This window comes from Manis pentadactyla, chromosome 12 (genome assembly GCF_030020395.1).
Source record: "Manis pentadactyla isolate mManPen7 chromosome 12, mManPen7.hap1, whole genome shotgun sequence".
In the NCBI taxonomy this organism is placed as follows: Eukaryota; Metazoa; Chordata; class Mammalia; order Pholidota; family Manidae; genus Manis; species Manis pentadactyla.
Genome location: NC_080030.1, coordinates 86,893,052 through 86,916,078, shown reverse-complemented (window position 1 = coordinate 86,916,078; position 23,027 = coordinate 86,893,052). Strand labels below are relative to the sequence as shown.

Here is a 23,027-nt window from a genome sequence, read left to right as displayed (position 1 = left end):
TTTTTACTGCTTGTCTCTTGTACACTATAAGCTGGCAAAGATTGTGACTACTACACTGTATCCTTAGCATTCAGCCCATTTCCTGACACATAGTAGTCCCTTATTATGCAGTTATTGTATGTTCAATATATATAACGAACATTTATAATTAGAATATTGTAAACATACTCTTCAAAATCAAAAAATCTCAAAGGAATGATTTTTGGATAATTTAGTGATTTTTTTATATTTCTTTTATTTTACCTTTATAGATTATTGCATTCTGTAAACATTTAAAGTATATTTACTGTGTGCCAGATACAGGGCTAGGTTTTAATGATACAAAAATATATAAGATGAGCCCTGTTCTCAGACATTCATAAGCTTATAGGGGTAATAAACATGTATATAAGTATTTATGGGTCACAGAGACGTATAGTAATATGCATGTAATCAATTTTTTGAGAGCATAAAAATTGGAAAAATGGAGTGTTGGGGGAATGATTAGTCAAGCCTTCTAACATTGAAATAAAGTGAATTTGAGATAGTATCCAGAATGCAGGTTTGACTGGTAGATGTTGGAAGTCCTTAGAATTATGTCTTAGTCACATTGTGATCTCAAACTGAATACATGATCTGGTGCTCCCCCATCTGCTGCTCAGTGTTTCTAAGATTATGGTTCTTAACACCTTATATTCCCTCATCTCCTACATTTGATTGGTCACTAAGTTTTATGGCTTTTGTTTTAAATATTGCCGAAATATTTATTGTTTAAAACATTTCTTTCCAGTTTTCTCTAGTTTCATTGCTATAACTTCAATCTATTTATTCTTCTTCTGTACTCTTAGCTTCCTAAATGACCTGTCTTTTTTATTACTTCAATCACTTTTCATTCATAATTTCTTTGCATGTAAATTTCATACTTTTCTATCATAGTCTTGGTCTGACTTACAATAATATAATTATTTATGTGATGTCTGTCTCGTTTATTGTCTATTCCAAGATGGTAGGGATATGCCCATCTTGTTGAGTACCGTATCACTAGGGATAGACTGATCAGTGTATTACATAGCACATTGTGGTTACTCAGGTATTTGCTGAATAAATGGAAGAAAGTGGGAGGAGGAAGGGAAGGAGCAAGTATGCAAGTAAAATATTAAAAGACAATTCATTTATATTTTTTAATTCAAACTAAGGAATTTTAAAAGCTAGCATAATACTAGATTTGCTTTTTAGAAAGATAACTTTGGTTGCAATGTGGAGGATATGTTTGTTGAAAGAGATGAAATCATGCATAATTGACCAACCAAAATTTCCTGTATAAACAACCAGTGTATAAGATACCGTAAATTGTGTTGAAAAGAGAAGATACAGTTCTTCAAAAGGACTTAGTACATTCAAAAGATATGTTCATATTCTTCTAATTGTTTTTCTCTTCCATTTACTCCTAAATCATTTTATAGTTTCAATAAAGCCTTGATTAATGCAAGTTTTTTTCTTTTTAGCAGATATTTTGTCAAATCTTCATAATTCCTCATCAGAAATGTGTTGTATCTCTGATATAAATAGTGTATATGAAAGAATTCGACTTGAGAAACTTACTTTTGCCCATAGAGCTGTTAGTGTCAGTACAGATCCAAGTGGATGCAACTTTGCAATCTTGCAGTCAGATCCCAAAACAAGGTACACTCGTATATATTAAATATTATTATTAGAAGGAACAATCACTGGGTTTCTTTTGTTTTCAGTAGCTCCTGGAGGAAAAGAAGAGCTGTTTCCAAGTCTTGTAGAGACTTTAGACACATAATCATGTTACCTGGATAACTCAAAGGCGGAATTTGTCATCCTGGAAATGATGAGGCTTCCTTTTAGTTTGTAAACTAAATTTATTGAAAATAAAGAGAGATATACATGTACATATGTATATATGTACACACAACATTTTTATCTTTAGTACTTTATGAGGTACTGAAGGTTTTCTGATTCAGGATGTACATGAGGAAAAGGTTAAGAACTGTTACTCTTTTTTGAATGTGTTTAATTACACTTTTATTCATGTAAAAAGTTTCTATGGGACAAGTCATTTGTATTTATATATTCTGCTGTTGCCTTGTAGAAACAAAACTAGTTTCAAAGGAAAACTTAATTCTTGTCTTGTCATTTTAGTTAAGGAAAAACAAATAGAGAAAGGAATAAAAAAATTTGAAGAATGATACAGTATCTAAGATTCTGCAGTATACTTATATTTTGGGAAATGCCAATTTAAAATTGTAAACAAGTTTAATAAAAAAGAAATTGCACTTGAAAGAATTGGCTAGCGATGCGTTTTTGTTTTTCATTTTCTTGAAAGTAAGATGATTCTTGTTTCATTTCTAGCCTTTATGAAATTCCAGTTGTGTCTTCATCATCCTTTTTTGAAGAGTTTGGCAAACTGTTGAGCGAAACAGATGAAATGGACAACATCCATGATGTGACCTTTCAAGTTGGCAGTAGAGTCTTCCCTGCACACAAATATATTTTGGCAGTGCATTCTGACTTTTTTCAGAAATTATTTCTTTCAGATGGAACTACTTTAGGTGGTGTAGATGTTTACCGGAAAGATGAAGATTCTGCAGGATGCCATCTCTTTGTGGTAGAGAAGGTTCATCCTGACTTGTTTGAATACCTTTTGCAATTTGTATACACAGATACTTGTGACTTTTTAATACATGGCTTCAAACCAAGAATAAACTTAAACAAAAAACCAGAAGAATATCAGGGCACTCCAGATTCTCATTTGAATAAAGTGAATTGCCATGAAGATAATCAGAAGTCAGCATTTGAAGTTTACAGAAGTAATCAAGCTCATATAGTCAGTGAAAAGCAGAAAATCAAACCCAAGTCTTCCAATAAAGGAAAAAGTGTTGAGGAAGATGATCCAGTGAGAATGTTGCAAAACGTGGCAAAGAAATTTGGTTTCAGTAATTTGAGTAGTAGGTATGGCTCCTCCTTAACATTTATTTTTGTACTTCATTATGTCCTCTTTTTTTTTTCTTTTCCTTTGCTTCTCTTTCTCTGTCTCTCATTCCTCTTTTCTCTGAATTACCACATGACTCTCTCCTTCCCCTCCCAGCTCCTTTTTTGAAGAGCTGAAAACATTTAAGGATGGGAAGGCTGGTGGGCTAGAGCTCTCTAAGGTGTTTATGTAACGGAGATCTGGAGTGACAGGTGTGCTGGAGGGAGCAATGCTGTCTTTGGTGTTAAAAAAGACCCTATAGATCCCCCTTAGCTCTCCTGTAACTGACTGGGGCAATTGTCTGTTTCTTTGAACTTCAGTTTCTCAGTGTATAAAATGGGAGGGATAATTCTTACCTCATATTGTTGGTGTAGTTTTGTTATATGTCATGTGTGACGTTCCTAACACAGTATTTGTCATATTATAAAATAATAGATTCTTTGGAATTCTCTTTTCTTTTAAGGTATTTATGTTTGTGGCAATATAACCTTCATTACAGGGTGAGAACGGGGGAGGAGAATATATCATGTTTTCTATTTAAACATAAAGAAGGGTTTTGTGCCATGATTTTGATTTTGTTTTTGTCAGTAGTGGCATTTATTTTGAGTTCTAAGTACAACTGAAGACTAGATACTTCTTTACCATGGAGTGGGTTTGGTGAGATACTTTTCTAAATGATATGTTATATAATCAGTTGTAAAGTAATTTATTGGATTTTTGTTGTTTCTTTTAGTAGGGGTATATATCTACCAACTTAATTTTTATCTATTCTTGATAGGTTAGATGGAGTCAGATATGAAAATGGAAAAATTAATGTTATTTCCAAGAAAACTGGTAATAAACCAAAGCTGAATCAGAAAAAATGGTAAGTTAGGAAATGCAGATAAACTTTTCATCTCTACATTTTGGGACCTTAACATGGAAATAGAGCTCTTCTTACATATGAAACAAAATGTGTAGGTAGATACCTTCTTACCTTTACTACTCTTCTCCATTTCTGGAAGTGTCAGAGAGTTGTTGAGGTAAATGGATAAAATATTATTGCTTAATAAGACATTGAAAGAATTTATTACCATTCTGATTACTTTCTAATGAAGGAATTTTTTTTTCTTCCTTGAATTTTGTATTATAATATATAAGAAATTATGTTAACCCCCAAACCAAACTAATAATGCCTATTTATCATTATGAGGATTATTTCCTTTAGTATAAATTTTTTCAATGATAAATATATTATTTTAATACATTACTAAAATTTTTTGTTCTTGGGTATTTGTTCTTTATAGTTAAAAAGTTTTGGAGAAAGAGAAACTGGATGTATCAAGACTGCTGAGAACAGAATAGGTTGTACAAATTAAGTGAACTTTATAAAGACCTTTTATTATGATGGCATTCCTATTACTAACACCTGGCTTATAATGAAAAAAGAAAATAAGAAAAAAGACTTTTTTTTTACTATTTATCTGTATTCAGTTCTGTTTTCAAATATTGTCTTTATCGTAAAGTCCCTTATCATCTTCCCTAAAGTGGAGGGAGATGAACTACTTTATTTCTATGTATACCATCAAATTTTTTATTCTCTGCTGCTTTTAATTAATAGAACATAAAAAATTAAGCCATCCTATAATGAATTTCCTTATTTGCTAAATATGTAAAGAAATCACTCTTGCTTCAATTAAACTTTTTTTTTGGCAGTTCATTTCTATGTGATGTTACCATGAAATCAGTGGATGGAAAGGAATTTCCTTGTCATAAATGTGTCCTTTGTGCTAGACTTGGTAGGTATAATTTTTGTTAGTTGCTGAATTATTTGTTTTAGTATTCATTGTTCTTTCTGAATTGAGCTTTCTTTCTTTTTTTCAGAATATTTTCATAGTATGCTGAGTAGCTCATGGATTGAGGTAAGATTGGAATAGAAACCATGCAGGCTGGTAATCATATTTCTTTATATTTATGGTAAATTATATACTAAAGAAATTCAAAATGTCTGATATTTTAAGTCGGTTTTTCTGTATTGAACTTTATTTATGCTTAAGATGGATAGAAGATAGCAACAATTAGAAAAGAAGATTCTTGCAAAAAAGCTACTTAAATCAAGATTTCCCCTTTATTATTTGGACATGTATTTGGAATACTAGTGTATTTTCTTTGTCTCTCAATTTTGTTATCCTTTTTCATGTTGTAAGACCTTTAAAAATATATCTCATTTTAGCTTTATGTTTTATAAATGTTCTCTTGCATTTGACGTGATTCCTCTTCAGAGTTTTTGTACCAATAACCTAACTATTGAAGACAGTTGTATTTTTTAGTTTAAAATTAATTATTTTTCTTTATTTAGGCTTCCAGTTGTGCAGCTCTGGAAATGCCAATACATTCTGACATACTGCAAGTGATTTTGGACTACCTCTATAATGATGAAGCTGTGGTGATAAAAGGTATTAATAAGACATTTTAGATACTTAAGATATAATTGAATAATGAGTATGAATCAATATAAATCTTAATTTCTACTGCAATTGAAGTAAATCATCAAAGAGGCTTAATTTAGAATAAGCAACAAGGATGATTACTAACAGTAAGTGGAAAAAGGACATTTTCATAACCTATTTGAAAAATGAACTCTAAGAATTATGTATAATAGTTGAGATTAGATGTAGTAGTTTCATGCTCAGCTATGAATGATATGAGAAACTGACAACAGGGAGTACAGTTTTGATAAATATCTTATAAAAGTTCCTTCTTGTCTGTTTTTCCCCTTCTGATAACATATCTGAAGTGAAAGAAAGAGACTGAAAATTGAACCAAAATTTATGGAGAGAGTGCATTTATATACTTTGTCAGGCAACACAGTCACATTTTAGTTACTAGGTGTTTTTAGTCATAGTAGTGGTGTACTACCATGTTCAGTTGTATGTATAATACCACACAATTTTTCATCCATTCATCCATTAGTGGACATTAGACTGTTTCTGTATCTTGACTTATTTATAATGCTGCAGTGAATAATAAGAGAGTGAAGGTATGCCTTCAAGATCATGATTTCAGTTCCTTTGGCTAAGTACTCAGAAATGGGATTGCAGTGTCATAATAGTTCTATTCTTAATACTTTGAGGAACCTCCATAGTGTTTTCCATAGTAGCTGTAATAATTTACACTTCCACCAACAGTGCCCAAGGGTTCCTTTTTCTCCACATCCTTGCCAACACTTGTTATCTTTTTTGTTTTTGTTTCTGGTCTCTTTTTGTTTTTTTTTTAAATATAATAGCCATCCTAACAGTTGTAAGTTGACATCTCATTGTGGTTTTGATTTAAATTTCCCTGATGATTAGTGACAGTAAGCACCTTTTCCTATACCTGTTGACCATTTGTATGTCTTCCTTGAAAAAAATGTCTGTCCAACTCTTTTGCAAATGTCAAAATTGTTATCTGTTTTTTTTACTATTGAGTTAGATAGTTGGAACTAAAGAGTTCCTTATATATTTTGAATATTAACCTCTACCAGATAAAATTTATGTATGTTTTCTCCCATTCTGAAGGCTGCCTTTTTAATTTGCTTTCCAGAAGCTTTGTAGTTTTATGTAATTCTCCTTGTTTATTTTTGCTTTTGTTGCATGTGGTTTTGGTGTCATATCAAAAATATCATTGCCAAGACCAATGTCTGGAAGCTTTTTCCTTTTTATTTTAGGAGCTTAATAGTTTCAGGCCTTATATTTAAGTCTTTGCTCCATTTTGAGTTGATTTTTGGGTATTGTGTAAGATATGGGTCCCTTTTCATTCTCTTGCATGTGGACATTCAGTTTTCCCAACACCTTTTATTGAAGAGACTGTCCCTTCCTCATTTTGTATTCTTGACACCCTTGTTGAACATTAGTTGACCATTTATGAGGGTTTATCACTGGGCTCTCTATTCTGTTTCATTGTTCAGTGTATCTGATTTTTTTTAAGGCAAATGTTACTGTTTTGATTACTGTAGCTTTATAATAGAGTTGAAAATCAGGAAGTGTGATGCCTCCAGCTTTGTTGTTCTTTCTCAAGATTGCTTTGGCTATTCAGGATTTTTGTGGTTCCCCATGTATTTTAGGATTGCTTTTTCTATTTCTGTAAAAAATGCCATTGGAATTTTGATAGGATTTTCATTGAATCTGTATATTGCATTGGGTAGAATGGACATTTTAATGGTATCAGTTCTTCCAGTCCATGAACATGTTATAGCTTCCCATTTACTTGTGTCTTCAATTTCTTTTATCAGTGTTTTGCAGTTTCCAGTGTACAGATCTTTCATGTTATATTTATTCCTAAGTGTTTTATTCCTTTGATGCAGTTATAAATAGGATTGATTTCTCACTTTTTAGATAGTTCATTGTGCATAGAAAAGCAATTGATTTTTGTGTTGGCTTTGTATTGTACAACTGTATTGTATTCATTCATTACTTCTAATAGTCTTGGTGGAGTTTTTAAGGTTTTCTGTGTATAAGATCTTGTCATCTGCAAACAGAAAATTTTACTTCTTCTTTTTCAATTTGGATGCTGTTTATTTTTTTCTTGCCTAATTACTCTGGCTAGGACTTAAGTACTATGTTGAGTAGAAGTGGCGAGAGTGAACATCCTTGTCTTGCTCCTGATCTATATAGCTTTCATGTTTTTACTCTTGAGTATAATGTTAGCTGTGGGCTGTCATACGGCCTATATTATATTGAGGCACATACCTGCTATACCTAATTTCTTGAGAGTTTTTATCATGAATGGATGTTTAATTTTGTTTTGTGTACTTTCTGCAGCTATTGAGTATCCTGGATTCACAGGAACATGTTGGAACTTTTCAACATCCCTTGTGGACATCTGTATTAGTATTCTCAGGTTGCCATAACAAAATACCATAGACTGGGTGGCTTAAACAACAGAAATTAATTTTTTCCCAGTTCTGGGGACTAGAAGTCCCCAGTCAGACTCCGGTAAGGTTGGTTTCTTGTGAGGCATCTCTTCCTGACTTGTACATGGCTGCCTTCTTGTTATGTCCTCATGGGGCCCTTCCTCTCTGCTTGCTTAGGGAAGGAAGCAGGGAGATCTCTTTGATCTCTCTTTTCTTAGAAGGATAATAGCAATCCTGTCAGATCAGGACACTACCCTTATAATTTAATTTATCCTTAATTATTTCCTTAGAGGTTCCATGTCTAAACACAGCCACACTGGAAATTAGGGCTTCAGTATGTGAATTTTCAGGGACACAAACATTCAGTCCTAATAACATCTCTTTCCCTATTTTTTAAAGGTTTTTCTTTGTTTGTTTGTTTTGGTGCTTCTTGTTTGCTCTGCTATTGATTCAGTCAGCTTCAGTGTTAAACAGTTGCTGCTGATTGATTCTATTTAATAAATACCCCTAGGAAAGAGGCTGTTCACCAAGGGCAAGCTTTGAGTCAGGTCAAATAAGACAAGCCCTACTAATAGGGTGTATAGGCAGTTGCCAAATTATGACAGTTCTTTACACATCTCCACAACTCTTCTGTCTCTTTCAGTGGCTATAGCTGCTTATTTCTACTGTGTTTGCAGGGTTGTTGGTTTTCAAGACTACAGTGGAGGACTGGAGAGGAGGATCCAAATAGGAAAAGCTACAATGTCTCAGAGCTCACTGTTCTTACTAAGATTCAGCCATTTCTCTTGAGTCAGTGTTCCCCAGATAATTATAACCGTTTGGCTAATTTCTAGGATTGTGAAAAGGTTGATTTGATAATTTTTTCATAGTATTCTCATTGCTTTTGTGGAGGGGAGAAATTTTGGAAGTAGTCCTTAGTCTGCCATTCTCAGACTTTACCACTCCTCCATTTTTTAAAACTTTCTACTTAATTTTATCCTAACCATTTTTTTCCCTTTCTTTCTATGGTGGTGTTAATTATCTTTTTCTACTTATGTTATTATTCTGGTATTGGCTTACAGGCATTGCTTATGGCCAATAGTAGTACTCAGGACCAAGAAGATTATTTTAAAATTGAGAATGCCTATAATTAAAAAAAAAAAATCTACTCTTAGGTGACCAATTATGTTTTAAATAAGGAAGCCTAAGAGCATTATTCACCCCTCCTGCCCTTCCTTTATATATATATATATGTTCTTAACACACATATATTACATGTGTTTAATATATGCCCACATATTAAGTTTGCCGAGATTTGATGTTCTAAGAGAGAAATGTTTCCCTAAGAACATGGGGGATTTTAAATAAGTCAGCATTGTAGTAACCCTCTCAACTAAAAAGATCATTTCAAGTTGTCCATTTAATGGTCCTAGTGAGATCCAGAGCATTTAGAAAGTTTCTTTCTAACTTTCTGCCTAAAAGTGGAATATTTTCATACTGTCACTCTGTATCATAGTTGCCATTACAACACTTATAAAGTAATCATCATAACTGTCATAACTACTTGAACTTTTTTCTTAGATATAATATTTACAAAGCATTAAAGAGTGATGATTTCTCTCTTTTTTTTTAGAATCTCAAAATGTGGATTTTGTTTGTAGTGTTCTTGTAGTGGCTGATCAGCTTCTCATAACTCGATTGAAAGGGATTTGTGAAGTAGCATTGACTGAAAAACGTAAGTATTTTTTGATTATAGTATTATTCTCATGTTGATCCAGGATTACTACATTTTATGACATTTCATGCCACTTATGGTAAAATGCACCATTTTTTTTGTATCATGAAAAATGTCACAACATTTAAACTAGATTGTGTCATCATTTATAAGCACATATTTCAACGATGGTAATACATGAAAATATTTATGTTTTAGAATTGGAATATGTTAAATTTTTTTTGAAATGTCATAAAACCTTGAATAATAAAGATAGTGTTAAAGAAGAGAATTTGAAAGCAGAAATTTTTTTACTCTTGGATGAAAGTCTATGTTTAGCTACCAGTTTCTTAGTATTTGCTGGAATTTTTATGTAACCATCTGTGTTTTTTTTCCTGCACAGCAATAGTATACACACCAATAATAGAAGAACCTTTTTTGGGTTCCTGGACCTGATTGCAATGCATGTGTGTGTAAGGGGGGTCTGCCCATGCACACCACCAGCCAGTTCTTGACAGCAGGGTGCCCAAGCAGGGTGTCAGTTCTGACACTGTCTTTCTGGAGACAGCAGATTCCCCAGGTTAAGGGCTCTATCCTACAAGACTGCCCTCTACCCCGCAGTCGCAAGCCCCAGTTAGTTACCTGTGTTTCTGACCAACAGGCTACAGATTGGTGGTTCCCACAACCTCACCCTTAGGTTCAAGATTGGTGGTTCCCGCAACCTCACCCTTAGGTTCAGTTAATTTTCTAGAGCAGCTCACAGAACTCAGGAAAACACTACATTTAGCAGTTTAATAAAGGATACCATAAAGGATACAGGTTAGCAGGCATATGAAGAGATACATAGGGCAAGGTCCCAAATAAAGGAGCTTCTATCCTAGAGCTTGGGGCCTGGCTTGGTGGCACATGGAAGCTTTCTCGTTCTCCAAGTGTGGAAGCCCTCTGAGACGGAGTAGCGGTGTTCGAGAGAGTGATGATGCTCTTCTTAGGGGTTTATTTGAGGGCTTCATTGTATTGTCATGATTGATTAAATCACTAGCTGTTGGCTGATTGAGTCTCTAGCCCCTGCCCTTCGGTGGGGCCCAAAAGTTTCTCATTAAAATGACAAGTCACCATTTCACCTTTAAGGCTCTGAAGTGTTTTTAGCCTTGAACTGTGGATAATGACCAAATATACCTGGAAAATATATATTTGGTCATCTGAATGACAAATGTGTATTTCTAATAACTCATATCACACCATCCCATATTTGATCAAACATATCTTTTTTCTCTCAAACTCTTATTTCCCTGTTCATTATTTCCATTAATTGCATGGCCATCTTCCTGAACACTCAACTTTGAAACCCAGTGTTATTTATTTGTTCTTTTTTGTTCTTATATCCACGTTCTTTTAGTTGTCAAACCTAGTTCATCTTAATTATATTGTTTACATTTTCCCAGCCTTTTATTCTCACTGTCACTATGCTACGTGAGGACTGTGCTAGTCCATCCCTTTTGTGTAGTAGTCACAATCAGTCCCCTTTCTCTTCTACTCTTTCTTTATCTTTCTAGAGAAAATAATTATGACTCCCCTGTTTAGACAGATATATTTCAATTGCTTACTCTGAGATAAAGCTTAGATTTCCTTCACCTGATATAAAAGTTTCTTTCTAATCTTCATCTTTTTTCTTCTTTATTGCTGCATTGATTCTTGAGAAAATGTGAAGGGATTTCCTGTCAAAACTTTCTAATTTTTACTTGCTAGTAGTTAGTCTTAGCTCTTGCATTTTATTTACTCACTTAGCTCTGTGGAGTATCTTCCTTGGTTATCAAACAGCGAACAACAGCTCTGATCTTTTAAACAAAAAAGGGAAATACATTAAAGGATGCAACAGATAACAGTTATAAAGTATACAGATAGGTCATGTTTTCAGTTATTCAGTTGACTTTTCTGGGATCCCTTGGATATTCTTTCCTGTCCCTGGCTGCACAGTTGCCTTTATTAATGAATATCTTGATTTTCCTCGTACCTAGCAAGAGGTATGTTCAACAGAAGTTTGGTCTCTGATTATTTGGCAACTCTTTTTCCCAACTGAACAACTCTATTTTTACATAATCAATTTTTTATTTCTGTTTAATAGAATTTAGGTCCACCATTAGTTGAAACTAGTTAGTAGTGAGGCAAAGACCATTAAATGGCTGCAGTGAGAACTTCTGACAGTTATAGAGGAGAAATGGAAGAAGAAACTGTGCAGAAAATAGTTGTGTTCTTCTGTTGGTTGGAACTCAGAGTAAATAAAAAGAATTGGAGGGGTTTGGGAAGCCGAAGTTACATGCAAGGTAGATAGAATATTCTGGTGATTTCTAGCAAAACAGTACACTTAGTATATAAAGTTAATAGGATTGTAACAACATTCAGAATCTTTTGTGCAGTATACCAGATTTTGCACTGATATGAATATAATATAGTAAGATTTAGATGTGCTTTTCTAAATATATACTGTATGTGTGTGTATATGTAAATATACTCACATAACTCTAATAGGTTATTCAACCTAAATATATTTTATAGATTGACTTAATCAGTTCTCAGTCTTAATAATTCTAATTTTATAGAAGAGAATGACTATTCTATGCTATATAAATGAAAAGGAAAGTAGTTTATCAGTGACAGTTAAAAATATTAGGTGACAGTTAATTCTTACATATAATGTTTGCTTTTAGGTAAAACTAATGTACCCTCCATCTTTTCTTTTGCTTAAAATTTTTTTATGTGTGCTCGTTTTTCCTCATAACCAATCACTTAAAAGAATTTTGGCATATTGGGATAGAAAATGAATTCCATACTTGCCCTAGTATAAGTTATTTTTGGCAAGAAGGTACTTTCAGTTTTCCTTGTTCTAATGTTCTAAATGTTAAAATCTGACAACCTTAGAAATAAGTACATCACATTGCTGTAGTGACATGGCTTTTGTCTCACTTTGCATATTTTCTTCCTTTGTAGTTACCCTTAAGAATGCTGCTATGCTACTAGAATTTGCAGCAATGTATAATGCTGAACAATTGAAACTGTCTTGTTTACAGTTTGTAGGACTGAATATGGCAGCTTTACTTGAAGCAAGGTAGGTTGTGTGCATACATTATATGACTGCAAAAGCAATTACTATATATTACAGCAGATATGTTGGTAACTTAAAAGTGAATAATGATAAATTCCAGTTCTGTAGAAATGGAACTGTAAGGGGATTCAATCATTCTATCAGTATTTGAATGCTTAATATCGGCATATATTGCTAAGATATGACAGTGAACAAAACAGAAAAAATCCTTGCCCTGAATGGAGGACTTAGATTATGTTTGAAAGTTTGTGGAATAATATTATCATAAGTTTTTTTTTTTTATACTTATGCATATCTCTTTGTTCAGGCTGATTTATAACCATGTAATTGTTACATTATGCTTTTGGAAACTATCTGTAATACTAATTAAACCAGCATGTAATTACTTTTTCACTGGTTGATGTCGATTTTTTCTTTGTATTTATTCTCTGTAAGATATGGAAATATTGATACTTGGTCTAACTTAGGCTGCAGCAGATGGCCTGAAAAATTTAGTTGGTCTAGTTAATTGTAGGCTGATATATATATATTGAAACTTTTATGTAGAAATCAATGAGTAATGAAATGTTAATGTTGCTTACAAAAAATGACACATTTACTAAAAGATTGGCTGAATATATGTACCCTATTTTACAAGCTAATATTTCATATAACTGATGTTTACCTGGGTGGAAAAAATTGATAAGTGCTAATGATTTAGAAATCACAGAATTTTAGAATTAGAGGGATCTTGAAAATTTCATCCTATTGTTTTTCAGTTGTTATAATAGTGGAATTTTTTAAAATTGTATCATTGATATACAATCTTATGAAGGTTTCACATTAGCAACATTGTGGGTACTACATTCACCCATATTATAAAGTCCCCCCCCACATAACCCGTTGCAGTCACTGTCCATCAGCATAGTAAGATGCTATAGAGTCACTACTTGTCATCTCTGTGTTATACTGCCTTCCCCATGCCCCCCCTACATTATGTGTGCTAATCATAATGCCCCTCAATCCCCTTCTCCCTCCCTCCCCACCCTCCCTCTCCCACCCACTTTCCTTTTGGTAACCACTAGTCCCTTGGAGTCTGTGAATCCACTGCTGTTTTGTTTCTTCAGTTTTACCTTGTTGTTACACTTCACAAATGAGTGAAATCATTTGGTACTAGTTTTTCTCCACCTGGCTTATTTCTTGGAACATAATACCCTCTAGCTCCATCCATGTTGTTACAAATGGTAGGATTTGTTTTCTTCTTATGGCTGAATAATACTCCATTGTGTATATGTATGACATCTTTTTGTTGGACACTTAGGTTGCTTCCATTTCTTGGCTATTTTAAATAATGCATAGCAGTGGAATTTTTAATGAAAGAAATTTATAGATTTAGTTTTTAATATAATGTCAAAATTTTATTTATGTTTACTTACTGTAAAACTAATGGTAAGAAAAATGTATGTTTTGGTGAACACAGAATTTTTTTATTAGAATTCTTGGTATCAGCATTTTAAAGCTTCAGTATTCAATTTATTTCTGTATTTTGTTTTAATTGTATTACTAATGTTTACTGCCATATTAATAGTTGTAAGTAACAATAGCTAATAGTAATAGTAGCCATAATAACTAATACTGTGTGCAAGCTAGCATTCTAAAAGTGTTACATAGATTCAATTGATTTTCATGAAAACCTTATGAAGTAGTTCGATTTAGATCCTCATATTACAAAGGAGGAAACCCAGGAATCTTTTTCTGACAAAGAATAAAGAAAAATCTGGATCCATATAATTTATTATAAATGGTAACACTTTTTGATAACTCACCTTTCAAAGTCAGGATGATCTTTAATGAAACTAATTCTAGAACATGATTGAAATAAAAGTTTTTGATTTTTTTAGAGGGGAATCACTAACAGTCTTTATAATTAACACATATGGTTCAATTTAGAGGAAGTTCTTTTGTCAGTTTAATGCTTTGCTGTTTTGTGAAAAATGCTTTTCAAATTAATATAATGGGGTATTGGACAATGTCATTTTAAAATGCTTTTGGTATTTCAGTGTCAGAACTGGGTAGAGTTTCAGAAAAATTTAATTTCTTTGCTGACATTACATTAGTAATTCTAATCATAGCAATTTTTTTTTTACCTTGCATTGCAAGATTAAGCTTATTCAGTTTAAGAATCAACCAAAATATAAAACAAGCACCAAATCTATCTAAAATGTGATATTAGAAAACGATGTGTCACACTCTTATTTTTCAGTTACTACATTGTGGCAAGTGTGTCAGCTGAAGTGTTAATATGCACTGTGTTGAAGTCTCTATATTATTTCACATTTGTAGACACACATAACTTGCACTAAAACAAAATTTTGTGTAAATTTAACCATTTCTAATGAAATACTTGTTTGTCAAAAGTGTTAATATATGCACAGATGTAAAGATGTAAAGAGAGTAGCACCAAAATTGATGTAGCATCATAAGTTAGTTATCCTCAAAATGTTAAAAACTGGTATGGTACATATTTGAATATGTAAATCGTTTTGTGTTGGTTCTAAAAATAGTTTAAAATATATTTTAAAATGTAAACTTTGCCTTAAATTTCCACTGATGCCTTAAAGTACCTCTTTGAAACCTGAGAGTTGCTTGAAATCTTATCTAATCCAAATGTCATTTTACACATGAAGATATTAAAGCCCAGAGAGGTAGAATCTTGTTCAAAGTCATGCGGGTAATTGGTATCAGTGATGACTGTGTATCTGTATACAGGTATCCTGATAGGCTATTGCTCTATCAATATAGTTCTCTTGTAGTTAAAGATTGTGATTTGTGGAAAATGAAGGCCCCCAACATATGATGGTTAGACAGGATTTTTTGACTTTGTTTATCACTTTCACACCATTATATTCAGTAGAAACTGTACTTTGAATTTGGAATGTTGATTTTTTTCTTGGTTAGTGATATATGGTAAGATACTGTCCTGTGATGTTTGGCAGCAGCAAAGCTATAGCTCCCAGGCAGCCACACGGTCGTGTGGGTGAACAGCTGAAACACTGGTAGCCATTCTGTACTGAGACAACCATTCTGTTTTTTACTTTCAGCACAGTATTCAGTAAGTTACATGTGATAGTCAGCACTTTATTATAAAGTAGTCTTTATGTTAGATGATTTTTGCGTAAATGTAGGCTAATGTAAGTGTTCTGAGTATGTTTAAGATTGGCTACACTAAGCTATGATGTTCAGTAGGTTGGGTGTATTAAATGCATTTTCCCTTGGGATATTTTCATTTTATGATGGAGTTGTCAGCATATAATCCCCTTGTAAGTTGAGGAAGTTCTGTACTTTACTTGGTAAAATATGAAAGATTTTTCTGTCACTTATTCATAAGAGCTGCTTAAGTTTTATTCAGGATATTTGTCTATATATATCTTGCTGTTTATTTGAAAAATATAACTACACATACTTCCAAAAAGAACTTGTAGCAGCTGACATATTAATGATTTAAAAAATAATTATTGCTTATTCAGTATAAATTACTTGAGTGAGAGGTATTGAGTAACAAGTATTAAGTTACTTGAGTCTTAAGATAGAATTTTGTGTCTTATTTTTTAGGTCTCTTGATGTTTTAAGTGATGATGTTCTGAAGGATCTTTCTTTGTTTTATCGAAAAATGGTAAGGTTTATGTTTTCACTGATATTACCAAACGAAAGCACTGTATTAGGTGAGACTTCTCAATGGAATAATACCCTCATAAATTCTAAACATTAGGGTCTTTCAAAAATTAGGACATAGATTTCTTTACCAATATTACAGATAAGTATGATAGTCAAAATTGAAGATATTTAATGATGAAATTAATGTCTATTTTAATTTCTTTTTAAATGAAAGTGCTTGAAAGCTTCATAGATAGTCATTATTTATAATTTACCAAAGGTCAGGACAGTGCAAAAACATGGATTCAAATAATCCCTAAGAAATGGATTGACTTGTAATTGATAATAAAGTGGAGCTTTTTGAAAAGTGTTTTTTTCTGACAATTTTACGAGATAAACTATTTAATGCATTTTTTTTCCTCTTGTAAATTCAGGAAGTCATTAGGCATTCTAGACTTTCTAGTTAATGTCACCACATATTAAAACAGATTATACTTATGTTTTTTTAAAAACTTAAGTTTTGTATTTAAAAGTGACATCTTTTTTTCTGTAGATTCCAGCAATGGATAGAAGAGTCATTACACCATATCAAGATGGACCAGATATTAGCTATTTGGAAGTAGAAGATGGAGATACCTTTTTGAAAGAAGAAATAAATGTGGAACAAAATTATTTGTAAGCTCTGTTACCTTTTCTTTCTCTCCTTTTCTTTGTCTCCCACCCATCTTAGATACTATTAGCACTTTTATATTGATATTGAAAAAAAAGACTGAGAAGCCTAAAAAGTATGTATTTATGTTCATTCCTAGCCTTGGTATAATACAAAGTAAGTGCATAATTAATATTTGCAGATATAACAAAATTAAGTATAATTGTAAAAGGAATGTAGCCTTCAGTTTAAGCATGTGGGTTGAATAAGTACATTTATTCTAGCTACCTTCCCAAACCCTGCTGAGAGTACAGTAAAGAAGTAAAAAAAGCATATTGCATTAGAGCAAAGAGAACAGGAAAGGAGAAAACAGCAGTCAGGAGAAGTTAACTGTTTTGCAAGTTGGAAAGTGGTTGCTGAGCAGTAATAATTTAGGACAGAAAAAACAAACAGAATTCTGGAAAGCCTTAAGAATTAGAGGTTTCAGGTTTATGAAGACCAGGATGAGTGGTTAGATTTGGGAAAGAACATTTTTTGAGATTTTTTCAAAGAACATTGATGTCTTTCTGGATCCTGTTCAATCAGATGATTGCCCCTCCTCTTTCTTGGCAGAAAGATTTGCCTTCTGGAGAGGTTGAACCAGAGAGGAGTGCATCAGCCATTTTTGTAGATTCCTCTTTTAGAGAACTTGACTAGTTCAAGAGAGATGACCTATATAGTGACTCTGATAGTTGGGAGTCCAGCACAATGGCCCCAAATTCTTATACTGTTCATCTGCAAAATGACTTTTACGTTTGCTTTTTCCTAGGGAAAGTGTGTTTAAGAAGGCAAAAACAAAAGCAAAAAAGAAGCCACGGAAACGTTCAGATAGTTCTGGAGGTTATAACCTTTCAGATATTATTCAGAGTCCACCATCTACAGGTTAGTAGAAAGTGTTTTAGGTTATATTACCTGATTAGTCTTACTGTTCTATTCATTATCTAATTCACTTAATGTGTATTAAATACTATTACATGCCATCGTCTGGGGCTACTGATATAGAAACTGGTTATTGTCTTAGGGAGGCTACAGGAAATGATAGTATATGATAAGTTCTCTCGTTGAAGTTTGTTCACTTGTAAAGGAGGCACCCAGATTAGTTGGAGATCAGGAAGACCTCTTAAGGGAAAGTGATACCTGAGTTGGATCTTGAAGAATGAAGAGAAGTTAGCTAAGAAAAGGAGGTAGGTAGATAAACTAAATGAAAGGGGCAATATGTTCCCATGCCTTTGGACATCAGAAAGAACTACACATTTATTTGTGCATATAATTCTGCATGACTCAGCCATATTGAGTATGTGCAGGTTGAAGATAGATTGGAAAGGGTTAGATTTGGAGGGTATTGTATGTCAACTTAAGGAATTTGGGTTTCATTCTGAAGGCCATGGGTAGCTATTAATAGATTTTTAAGGCAGGGTATGACCAGATAAGATTTATGGTTTTAGAAAGACCACTCTGTCCAGTGGCATAGAGGATTAGAGGGAGTCAAAACACGGCAGAGATGCTATTATCACATGGGTGCCATTTACATATATCAGTGCATAAAGTGCAGTGCCATTCATGTGCATAAGGTGGTTATAATGCATTAGCAGAATACAACACATTTTTTAACTAGACATTATATAAGCCCATTTGAAAGTAAAGGCTATGTAATTTTTCTAAAATCTTTCTCCCAGTTTTTTATTCTGAAAATGTTTAACTTACTGAAAAGATGAAAAATACTATGAACACCTATATACCTCTCCTCCAGATTTATTGTTAATAGATTTAACAGTAAATATTAACACATTTATTTCCTTTTTCTTCCTATTGCAGGCTGTCTTCCCTCATCATTCAAACATTCTATACACACACACACTTTTTTTACTGATCCACTTGGAAATAAGCTGTAGACATGAAATTTTCCCTAACTTTAATCTGGATCTCCTAAGAGTAAGGGTATTCTTCTATATAACCACAATACCATTGACATTAGTTTATGTATATCCAGTGTCACAGTCATGTCCAGATTTTCCTAATTGTCCAAAAATGTTTGTTTTGTTTTAAACTTAAAAAGCTCATATTCTACCAATATTTAACATTGACTTTGCTTATTAGTGTCTCTTTAGTCTCTCTTAACTGCAGCAGTACCCCTCATACTTTCTTATTTGTGTTTCTGTCAGAAGTTCAGGCCAGAGGTATTTTAGACTATCCAACATTCTAGATTCATCTACGTTAGATCCAGATTAAGCTACCAACATTTTAATAGTTTCTTTAAAGATATGAAGTATGACTATAAAATAATGAGACTACAGTATGGCTTTAAGAAATGGTAGATGTGTCCATAGCAGTAAAACATAAACTGGTGCAGTTTGTAACAATATTTCATAGTCAGTCAACCTTACATAAGCAACTTGAAAAATATAAGTGCATATTTTTTTGTGTCTGTGAAAAATGGAGCTGCCATTCAGAGCAAAGAAAATATCTTTACATTTAATGAGGTACTTGATATATTTGATGAACTTCAAAGGAATAAATAATGTCAAGAATAGTTGTTTTAGAAAACACAAAAGAATTAAAAAAGGCAGTATACCTATATTGGTTGAAGAAGCACTGAAGATATATTTTAACCATCTACTGCATCTTCTGATTCCTTTCAAGATTTAAAATTCTGTGATTTTATGTTCTCTCTGTTATAATTACTTCTAGTCCTTAGAAGTGCAAAGGTGGATTGATAGAAGGATGAATAAATGGATAGACAGGTAGTCATGAAACTAGTGGATTTCTAGTCACCTAAAAGATTTGTGGAAAAAGCAAATACTTGGTTTTAAATAATATTATTACCACATGTATTAGAGTCTTAGCATTTCAGAGCTGAAAGAGGTATTAGTAATGAACTAATTTATGTCCTTTCCTGTAAACCTGAGGAAACAAGCTTAGAAAACCTTAATGATTCAAGGTAGTGACAGAAATAGAATTTATTTTCTTGATTCCAGTTCTTTATCCATCCTGCTATACCACTCTTTCTGTGGCCAAAACAAGTAATGATTGAAAGGTCAAATTCAGTTGGGGTCAAAAAGACTTATTATGGAAGAAAATTTGAGTGTGGGGGAAATTTCATCAAAGACAGTCATGTGAAGGCTTAACATTTGTATGTGTCCTTCCTTAAAGTTAGACATTCTGTGAAAATGTGTTTTGCCAAGAATAGACTCCAGTCAATTAATGACTGTGGGTACCAGGTATGGCAGGGAGACAGGTATCTAGCTTGCCTAAGAAATGATATATACACATTTAATAACACACTTTTGCTTTAGGTGATAAGCCAATTAAAACAGCTCTCAATCCCCAGATTTTTTTTTTACAGAAGGAAAAACTTCAAACAGGCCTCCAACAGGCAAAAGAGCCTTTGCTACTGGACCAGTCTGCTGGCTAGATGAGAGGCTACAGTGCTTCTCTCACACAGAAGAGGGCCAATCCCTCTGTGCATAGGTGCTAAGATTTATATACAGAGAGGGAGATGAGAAAATAAAAGGGGAGGGATTGGAAGTTTATTAATTTTGGCTTATCTTTCTTGGGGGAAGGAAGGTCTGAATCACTTTTTAAAACAGATCCTAAAGAACAGTCTTCTTCAGGTTCATTGCATAATTGGTATGTAATTTAAATGAACAAAACAGTTTTCTTCAAATCTCCATTTCAGTTTTTCACTTCAAACCGATTTCTTCCTTCAGTTAGCTTGAATTACTGATACTTTGGTGACTATAGTGTAAATGTTATTAAACCCAGATAAAGGGAAGCATTTAGCTTTATTTGGTTCATTGAATATATAATACATATATGTTTAATGTATATGTGTTTAAATATTTTTACCTTTTAGGATTAGTAAAGTCTGGTAAGACCACTTCTGTGGAATCTCTTCCAGAACTATTGACATCAGACTCTGAAGGAAGCTATGCAGGAGTGGGTAGTCCTAGAGATTTACAGTCCCCTGATTTCACAACAGGATTTCATCCAGACAAGATTGAGGTTCGTTTTTAAATTTAATAATGCACAATTTTATCAACTTCAAATTTTAAGTCTTTAATTTATCTTTGGTTTTTCATTATTTCTTTGCTCTAACTTAAAACATTCTCCCAGCTGGTTTATAAGAAAATATGATGACATACATTATGTTAGTTTTTCCAGATTTGCAAGTTTTTAGTTTTAAAGGTTTTAATGGCAGTTTTGAGCCTTTTACGATGCTATATTTCTGAGCAACCAAAATATAATGTTGGTGTAAAATACAGCAATACTGTGTAGACATATTGAAAAATATATTTATAGCTAGATTATTTGAAATTTATTTAGTAAAATGTCAGTTAACACTTAGTAAAAATTGTCAAAGGAAAATAATTTTGAAAATAACCTAATTTCAAATTCTGCATAGTCTCTTTCACCACTACATAGTGGTGGTAGGTGGAGAGCAATACAATCTGGAATGTTGTTCTTCTCTAGTCACAGTTGACATTAAGCTGCAGAATTCAGTCTGGTCAACTCTGGGGAGGCCATTTTTTAGACATCTCTTACCATATTATTCCGTAGTTGTTAATCTAAGAGAAGGAAAATGCCTAACTTACTACATACAGAGTCATTTTTCTCTAACCCCTATACCTTCACAAAACATATTAGAAGTTCTATAAATTCACAAGACAATGGAAAATTGATCCTTTCTTCTTAGTGTCTTCTAGACCTCAAGGATTTTTTTTTTTTTTAATTATGTAGGGTAGAAGTTTGAGAGCAATTCATACTAACATTAAGGTTGGTCTGGAAGACAGTTGAGGTTTAAAAAAATGCTGTGTTTGGCCATAATAGAAGAATCTGTCCTGACAATGGAAATACCATTTTGATAACTTCCTTGACCTATTGTAATAGCAATAGTTTTAGGCTCCCTTTTGAAGAGTCAGTATTATTTGACTTTAATTTTATTCAAAGTACTTTAATTATATTCAATGTGAATTACTTGACATTTATACCAAACTCTCATTTTACTTCATATTTAAGTCATGGACATTAATTTTAAAGTTATTATTTCATATTTTATGTGAACAACTTTTATTAACATTTTTGCCTAATACTCATATAAATAGGGATTTAAGATATAAAACTTAATTCCTTAAAAGCTATTCTTAAAGCTTATGATAATTGGTTCATAAGCAGTAATACAGTTTGACAATTGATTAAGGCACTAAACTGTAGAAGAACTGAATTGAAAATACTGGATGATTATTGTCATATAAGATTTTACTCTTAATATAATTTAACCAATATTTATTAAGTACCAGCTGTGTATTAGATATTTTGCTAGGTGCCTGTTATTATTTACTTCCTAATGTTTTCTCTTTTTCTTTTTTACTCTCAGGGGAAAATTAAACCATATGTTAATGGTACACCTCCTACATATTCTAGGGAAGATTTAAAATCATGGGAAAAATCACCATCTGCTCCACAGTCCATTCCCAGTAATGGAATCAATAATACCAGCTCTTCCAGTTGGGCTGCTGGCTCTCTCAGGTAGGATTTTAATTTTGTTCTGTACCTCTTAGTCTCAGAAATATCATTCATTTTTAGTGAAGTGAAAAATTTTAATGAAGCACATTTTTCAAATATTAATATAAATTTCTAACACACAGAAAATTACTTAAATATGCAAATTACTAACCAGCTAAAATAGGCTCTGTTTCCATACAAAATTAAGTTGTCTTTGTATTGCCATACATATTTTTTTGATTCACAAATACTGTATATACATACATTGTTCTTCACAGGCAGTTTTCAGAGGCTATTAATTTAATGCTATACTGTACTTTTAACTTGCCTATATGTTATCCCTTATTTAGAAAAATATGTTTTAAAACTGAAGGAGTAAATAAAATGCAGTATTCTCTTAGAGTGCTGTTGAACTTGTGCTTCATCTTTATATACCTGCTGTGGGTTTGTAATAGGCTGAAACTTAATTGACTTACCAATTACATTGTCATCTAGACTGTTTATGTAATTATTTTGGAATAATGTCGTATTTTGCATAATTTGAAGTCTATCATGTCCCAGTTTATG

General features: G+C 32.7%; 1 protein-coding gene across 8 annotated transcripts in view; it reads left to right on the top strand.

Annotated features, from left to right (window-relative positions):
• IBTK (inhibitor of Bruton tyrosine kinase) overlaps positions 1 to 23,027 on the top strand; it is an 88,757-nt gene that overhangs the window by 39,985 nt on the left and 25,745 nt on the right. For 4 of the 8 annotated variants that reach the window (XM_036918792.2, XM_057489382.1, XM_036918794.2 and 1 more), the window contains 13 exons: positions 1,485 to 1,662; positions 2,356 to 2,955; positions 3,753 to 3,839; positions 4,670 to 4,752; positions 4,838 to 4,875; positions 5,313 to 5,409; positions 9,457 to 9,558; positions 12,523 to 12,640; positions 16,229 to 16,289; positions 16,824 to 16,945; positions 17,728 to 17,840; positions 20,812 to 20,960; positions 22,333 to 22,484. In XM_036918792.2, coding sequence (XP_036774687.2) covers positions 1,485 to 1,662; positions 2,356 to 2,955; positions 3,753 to 3,839; positions 4,670 to 4,752; positions 4,838 to 4,875; positions 5,313 to 5,409; positions 9,457 to 9,558; positions 12,523 to 12,640; positions 16,229 to 16,289; positions 16,824 to 16,945; positions 17,728 to 17,840; positions 20,812 to 20,960; positions 22,333 to 22,484 — 1,900 coding nt within the window. The remainder of the gene's footprint in view (positions 1 to 1,484; positions 1,663 to 2,355; positions 2,956 to 3,752; positions 3,840 to 4,669; positions 4,753 to 4,837; positions 4,876 to 5,312; positions 5,410 to 9,456; positions 9,559 to 12,522; positions 12,641 to 16,228; positions 16,290 to 16,823; positions 16,946 to 17,727; positions 17,841 to 20,811; positions 20,961 to 22,332; positions 22,485 to 23,027) is intronic. The other 4 variants (XM_057489380.1, XM_057489381.1, XM_036918793.2 and 1 more) reach the window with 4 other exon arrangements.